The sequence below is a fragment of the Octopus sinensis genome, linkage group LG10 (assembly GCF_006345805.1).
Source record: "Octopus sinensis linkage group LG10, ASM634580v1, whole genome shotgun sequence".
Classification (NCBI taxonomy): domain Eukaryota; kingdom Metazoa; phylum Mollusca; class Cephalopoda; order Octopoda; family Octopodidae; genus Octopus; species Octopus sinensis.
In genome coordinates this window covers 8,091,816-8,099,723 of record NC_043006.1, presented here as the reverse complement: position 1 = coordinate 8,099,723, position 7,908 = coordinate 8,091,816, and the positions used below count along the sequence as shown (strand labels likewise).

The following is a 7,908-nucleotide window of genomic DNA, read 5'->3' as shown; positions in this document are numbered from 1 at the left end:
GCCCCAGGGATGAACAACACTGTCATCAATAAGAAAAGTGGCAAAATCTTTGAAGAAATGGAAAGGCTCGTTTCTCTTTGGATTGTTAGGTTGAATAGTCAGCGTGCTACTATTAGTCAAACAATCATTCAAGAAAAAGCGTTGTCTTTGAGGACCTGAAGAAAAAGATATCCAGGTGAGAAAGATGTAGAGTTCAAGGCAAGTCAAGAATGGTTCATGAGATTTAAGGAGCGAAGAAGTTATAACTCCATTAAGAAACAAGATGGAAGTGCATCAGCTGACGAACAAGCAGAGGTGGAATTTCCTAATGCATTTAAGAAAACGGGTTTCTTCCCGAACAGATTTTTAACGTGGACGAAACTGGATTGTATTGGAAAAAATACCGGACCAAGGAGAAGAAAACTATTCCCCTCTACAAGGTCTCAAATGAATGGAGATAATTGTGCAGAATATTTTAAGTTTAATTCATTGCTTGTGTATCATGCACGCAACCCCCGTGCCCTGAAAACCATACCCAAGACATCTCGCCTTGTCATATTGATGGCTAATTCAAAAGCATGGGTGTCTGTTGTTGTTTTTAAAGATTGGTTCTTCATTCATTTTATCCAAACAGCAGAGAAGTACTGTAAGGAGAAGGCGATTCTTTTTAAGGTTTTACTTACCCTAGCTATTGCTCCTGGCCACCCGCAAAACATCGTAGATTTTGACCTCAACGTTACCATCGTATATCTCCCTCCGAACACCACGTTTCTTCTGCAGTCAATGGGTCAGGGAATAACTGCTATCTTCAAGCGTTACTATATGAAGCGTTGCTTTTGGAAGAAATGCGAAATCAACAAGGCTGTACAGAACATAGCGGTGGCATGGAATGATGTACAGAGCACGGCTATGAATGGTGTATGGAAGAAGTTATGCCCACAATTTATGAATGATTTTAACGGGTTTTATAATGTTGCCATCAACAAAACGTTGGTGACTACGAACAAAGGACTGGAAATGGATTTGGAAGAGGAGAATTTCACAGATTTATTTCAAAAATACAAGAAGCCCATAACGAACGAACATTTGATAGAGCTTCACGAGCAGCAAAATAAAGAAGGGGAAGTCGAACCTTAGCCATGTCACTTTACCATTCAGAAAATGGAGCAAACATTTGCATATATCGAAAAAGGTCTTTCTATGTTCGAGAATATGGATCCAAATGCCCAACGCTTTTCCAAGATTGTGGGGATTGTCATGAAGCTTTTGCTCCTTTTAATGTAATCCTTGAGGAAAAGAAGAAGACTGTTCAAGGAACTATCAACCGGTTTTTTAAGCGCATCGAACAAGAACAGCCAGAATCAGCTGTTGACGATCCACAGCCATCTACATCCGTGATGCAAACCACTAAATTTTATGTACATATTGATAAATTTAAAATAATTTAGTTTTTTTTTCTACTATTACAAAATAATAATTACTGAATTTGTTTTTTAAGCTTAAAAAAGGCTTTTATTTTACCATGTCTTATTGCAAACTGCATTCATAAATAAAGCGTCCGCGACGTATGATAAACACCGCCAAATTGTATTCATAAATTTAGATTACTTTTTCTTTTAATGCACTGCATTAAAAAATAAACATTATTTGTTTGTAAGCTTAAAATAGGTTTTTATTAACCATGTATTATTGAAAATGCTTTTATAAATAAAGTACAGAACTGGGAATGGTTATTATCGGTTTAGCCTAAAGACAAGTTAATTTGGCTTAAGTCATTTTTCGACTTAAGACTTGTTTCTCGGAACCAATTAACGACGTAGGGTGAGGTATGCCTGTATTCTATAATATCGTAGTTACATTTGCGTTGATGACTGATACTGAAGGTAAAATTACACAAGATTAACTATTGGCTGTTTTCCAAGCTTTATTCACTCCAGTTGTTTAGTTACACTTCAGAATATTATATCATTGCTTTGTTGCCTAGACGACTTCTGGTTGTACCTTTTAGTTTCGGTTATAAGTATGGAAGCCCATATATTTGCACATTAAATAATAGTAACATTACACTAAGTATTTTATATGAACAAAAATTTAATTATCTTCAGGTTACATTTGTACTTGGGTAGTAGACTCAATCTGTCTACTGGCTTAACACCATTTCATCTTTGGATAACTTTAGCTGGTCCAATCTACTGCAGGCTTTCATTTGTTTTCAAGTAAATCATAATATCGTACATGGGCGCAGATCTTAGATTTATAGAGTTAAGAAAGTATGTTATGATATAATAGCGATATTTATGAAATAAGACGATTAGAACCAGAAGAGAAATTGAAAAAAAAAAAAACAAGTTCAGACTATATTTCTTATTTAGAGACTGTTTTGAGCAAAATGTTCCTTAGTGTTGTCACGCTTAAGTTTTTGCATTAGACTGAAATCTCTGACAGGAATAACAATCAGATTGAACTGAATAGAATTACGGGAGGAGACGATTATTGATCAAATGTGTAAAACACCAGTAGGAAAATTGGTAGTCATAATGATTCACAGCATATTTTTAATATAATGAACATACAAATTCGCACACATAAACTTATATATATACAATTACGCACAATCACATGCAAATACACGTTCATGATTTACATCAAAAGTTGAGAAATTCATCTCCATGTTGGAGATGAATTTACTTATTTTTTCACGTTGGAGAGATCTCCACGTAAGTGGATATTCTGTAGATATTTGTAAGTTCTTCAAAATAAATATTTCGTTAAATATGTATTTGGTTATTAAAAATAAATGACTACACTGAATGTATAAACGTGACGTGCATCACGTAACTACTTGGCAAATACACAGTAATAAGTTACGCAGAAGTTTTACACACGATACATCTTTCAACTAAATTAATATTACGTAGTATGTTTTTGTACTAGCTATACAGAGCAATTACCATTATTATTCATGTTATATATCTGGTCAGAAATGTATCTTTAGTTTTATGACACGACTTATTGCAGGAACCTCGGATTATGTTCATATGTTTCTGAACGAAGTAAGAATGATAATAACCTCGTTGACCCTGCTACGTGATGTTTCAAAATAAAAAGATTTAGTGAGACATTTTAACCTCCGTGAACTTTTGTGAAACTCGCCAACGATTTATATCATCAAAACAAATTAGAAAAAAAAGTTCTATTTTAAATCAAGATTGGCCTTTTCTTTGATAGACTGTTAGAGAGTCGAAGATTTAATCCTATCAATAATATTTTAGTAACTTCTTATTGATTTCGATTAAAAGTTGTCAACTCTCACAAGCATGTTACAATGTTCCCAGGAAAATGTCGTTATTTTCAACATTTAACAATCTCATTTAACGAACATTAGTGAAACTTCAAAAGAAAGTTACCACTTCAAGTTCTGAGAAACGATTCAACAGCGAACAAATACCCTGCAATTATCGCCAAAGTGTGATAATTAGCGTTCTTTATGAAGAATAACTTTTCCTAAGATAGTGGAGGTGTCGCCTCTGATGCTGTCTCCAACTACATTGATTAATTAGACAAAGTAGTAAAAATTTGTCCGTTCTAACTCAACAAATTCTCTCCTTAGATGACCTCAACGATAATTCTCTGAATATTTTAAAATCATAACATTAAAAAATATAAGCGCAGTGGTGAAGGCAGAGTGTCTGAAAAATAAATGCATAACGATAGTTTACTTATCAATTTCTGATTTATAATTTCTCCCGAGTCGACTTTACCTTTAATTCTCAGGAGTCGATAAGATAAATACCAATAATCTATTAAGATTGATTCACTCATCTGTACAAACTCATTTACATAAAACTTCAGCATTTAAAACACATGGCAGACTCTCTTTTCCATTCACTAAAGTCAGTTATCTTATTCAACAAAATATGAACATAACAAATCTTATTCCTTCTCTGCTGAAAATACTGGGCTTTTAGGTTTATGAAAAGAAGCAAATAATAAGAGGTATATTTAAATAAAGTAAAAAGCTCCTGGTAAATTAAATAACTGAGCTAATTTCGAGTTTTGCTTTGAAGCTAATTACGTTTAGTTACGTTGTACATGATTTTCTATCGAGAAAGCATGGTTGTCTCACGCACTTTTTACAGTATTGTGCTTAATGACTACCTCACTGCCAAACCAAGGGCCATCTTCCATTCATTTTATTATACATAATGAATTCATTTTATCATACATAATATTCAAAGAATGTAGAGAGGTGGATAATAAAATCTTACTGAGGTGTTTTATTGTTGTTTCCCTCTAGGTTATACTCGATCGAATAAATGTATAATCAAAGGCTAGTCTTTATAACATAATTTATCTGGACTGGACGGTATACCATAATTTATCTGGACCGGACTTAGAAATTCTTTATACTCACTGGCGCTGAGGTGAATTAATCTTTTCTAATGCAACAAAAGAAATTTAAATTATGATTGGATGTGAGGTGAGTTAAGCCCTAGAGGTAAGTTAAGCTCTAGAAATAAGTTAAGCTCTAGACATTCGTATTAACAGTTTCTAATTTAAGATTTACATTTCATTTACGTTTAATGCCTCTAGCAAAGTTTTACTTCAAAAATTATAATTACTTCTCTTTTAAAATATAATCAGTCATAACTATAGATATAAGATATAATTATATAGACTGATATCTATATACATTTAGTTCCACAGTAATATTTGACCTACGAGAGGCTTTTAAGCATGATGAGGTGAAGATCGAACCGATCATTTTTATTCTTATTTAACAATTCATTGGAACTTCTCAATATTTTCCCTCAGATTGCCGATGATTGAAGTAGAATGCTATTTATTAAAATGTAAATAAAACAAGAAACTAACAAACATCATTTATATAATGGATCAAGGTTGACAGCTCAACAATAATAACTAGAGGTTGTAAACGGGGGTTGTGATCAAATAATATTTGTACTCATATCTTGTTGAAAAATTAAAGGGAAGAAGACACCTGTAGTCCTAATTTCACGGTAAGACGACATGCATATGAGTCCATATATTCCTTATTCTTTACTTTTACTGTATTTGTACTCGAGCAGCTTAGATCGAATATATCACTGAACATTTCAATATGTTATCTAGTTTATATGAAGTCTTCTGCTTTCAAATCCGTTCTGGGTTCCTTTTGCATTTTCCCGCCCGGATTGGTAAAGTAACAATCAATAATGATTAAGTTGCTTCAGTCGGTTGCATTTCTTCTCAATTAAATAGGGTTCTATATATTTTGCAGAAGAAGGAAGTATTTACAATAACGCAGATACGACTTATAATATAAAAGTGACTTAAATTGTTGCGTTTTTCTTAAAACACCACAAGGAGATATAACTGTATATCAGTCTGATTTTCTTTAATTATCGTGTATTCTTCTATATCGGTCGATGCCAACACAAACTAATTCGTATTACCAAATCTAGTGACTTTTCATTAATGATGTCTAAAAAAAAAAGATTCGATTATTTGATGTAATGTGTGATACTCTATTTAGTTTCCTACATTCTTCATATTAACAAAGTTTTTGTTATATCTTCTCTCAGATTTCATCAAATATTACCCTTCACTGACTCCCTATTCTCCGCCTTCTCTTTCTTCCAAGTTATCATTTTCTTTTCTTTCAAATTCCTTCATCTTTCTCCTAATATCCTACTTAAACAAGACCGTTTTCTCATAAAAAGAAACAACATAAACATCTCTTCAAATTACCTACCAACGTAACTCCTATTTCAGGATTCACAGAATTGGCTCATCTTGCATTGTAGGCAAACATAATTTTCTTTGAATTCTTGTGACAATATTTGTCTTTAGTTTATTGCCAGCCAGACGAATAATTAAGTAATTTAATTTATCAAGAATCTAAAGATCAATGAAATTATTTCTACTCTTAAAATAAAATTATAAAGCTGCTCTGTGTGACAATTTTACGTAAATTAGAGAAAATAAACAACCATTTAAGTTGTTAAAAACAGTTTTAGCTTTTGTGTGTTTATATAAAGTCACGATTGATACAACAACTATATAAAGAAACAAAGAATAATACGTCGCTTGAGGAACTACAGAACTACACCCTTATATATGAAGGTGTGTATGTGTCCATCCATAAATTTCTTGTGAACCAATATCCTCAAACGTTGGGCAAGACATACCGTGGGCATTGATTGGGAAGAGATGATGTATAGGATAATGAAGGAAATAGATTAAACCGACATTCTTGAATATATAGTTCGTATCTGACAGATATCATGTGACGAAGACCTGAGCATGTTAGACAGTATTTCCAACCTTAACGATATCAACAATCGTGGTATATATTTTCCCATGGCTGTATACTTTCTCTACTATAAATAGGTACACCACGTCTGTTGCAGTATTTTTCCACCGTAGAAGAATCTGCAAATACTATGTAATTCTACGACTCTATATAGAATGGAATATAGATCTGTTTTAGTTATAATGGCATCATAATTTTGGCATCATAATTATAATTATTCTGCCGGTAGAATTTATGGAGAAAGTAAAGTGAAATGGTTTAGCAGTCTATGACCGACACGAGCCTACATCATAATCTATAAAACTTCTACTAAATCTAGACAAATAAATAATGATACCTTAAATAGACGACAGTCTTAAGCCTTCAGATGTACTTAGATATTACCATCACCATATGTAGCCAGTGAAATCTGCATCCGGTAAGCAAATATACAGGGTGGTCACCTGAAACGCATAAAATTCGTGAAAAGCTGATTTATATTTACACAAGATCTATCTGAGGTAAACAGTAAGAGTCACAAAGAGTGATGTCGTATTAACACTCACAAATGTTCAAAATGTCTTCTTTGCACTTCGTGACAGTGTTTTAAACGTGATATCCAAGCTCGTGTGACATTTTGAAGTGTAATTTGAGGGTTGCCATTCCAAGCTTATTAAAAAGCCCGTTTTCAATTCATCAATGACGGTTATATGGCATCGATATTTTTGTATCTCTGCTAATAGCAAGCTCCAGACACAATAATCAATAATAGAAACAACGAATCGCAACCAACTATTACACAATTTATTTATGATCTAATTAATGCTTGTTAATTTTGCTTTCAAATTTGCCGCTTTTGTTGCGAACACACTGTATATTCGGTGTATGCAAATTAGATTGGTTGGAGATATAGGGTTTATACTTATATGAATTCCTAAATGCCATGTTATTAATTCGGGCCTCATCCATACACTCTTTTTTATATATTTAATTGATTTATCTAAATTGGAGTTCGTATTACTAGATTGCGAGTCAGTTCCGTTCAAGATATTTGCAATTTTGGTCTTAAGAATTGTATCAGGGATGTAAAATATTGCTTTTTTAAAACCGCTTGGTTATAATACGGAGGGTGAGTATTGAATATCTCCTCATTCGCTGATAAATTTGAAATTCTAATTGAGATAGCTGTTACCATACCATTGAGGGCTGATCTAGGATGATTAGAGAGAACATTTAGGTACTGAAGGGTTTTGTTTGGTTTTCTATATGGATGGTGAAGATTAGTGTTAAGATGTGGTGGCGCGTGGCTTAGTGGTTAGGGTGTCAGCACTATGATCGTAAGAGTGTGACTTTGATTCCTGGACCGGGCGACGTGTTGTGTTCTTGAGCAAAACACTTCATTTCACGTTGCTCCAGTCGACTCAGATGGTAGAAATGAGTAACACTGCGATGGACTGGTGTCCCTTCCAGCTGGGGAACACATACGCCATTGAAACCGGGCCCATGAGCCTGGCTAGGCTTTAAAAATGCGCATTTATTTATTTATAAAAAAAGTTTAAGTGTGACGTCTAAAAACTTAGCTATTTTATTATCTATTTTAAACACTATAGTAAAGTTATAATTTAAAAAATTAT

The 7,908-nt window shown here is 33.2% G+C and overlaps 1 protein-coding gene across 1 annotated transcript; it reads left to right on the top strand.

Moving 5' to 3' along the window:
• Positions 1 to 216: 216 nt before the first annotated feature.
• On the top strand, positions 217 to 1,116 carry LOC115216557 (tigger transposable element-derived protein 1-like). The gene has a single exon (XM_029786021.1). It carries the CDS (start codon positions 217 to 219, stop codon positions 1,114 to 1,116), a length of 900 nt encoding a protein of 299 aa, XP_029641881.1.
• The last annotated feature ends 6,792 nt before the right edge of the window (positions 1,117 to 7,908 follow it).

Excerpts from the sequence above, each read along its gene's own strand:
- LOC115216557 (XM_029786021.1), top strand. The coding sequence starts at position 217 with ATGAGATTTAAGGAGCGAAGAAGTTATAACTCCATTAAGAAACAAGAT.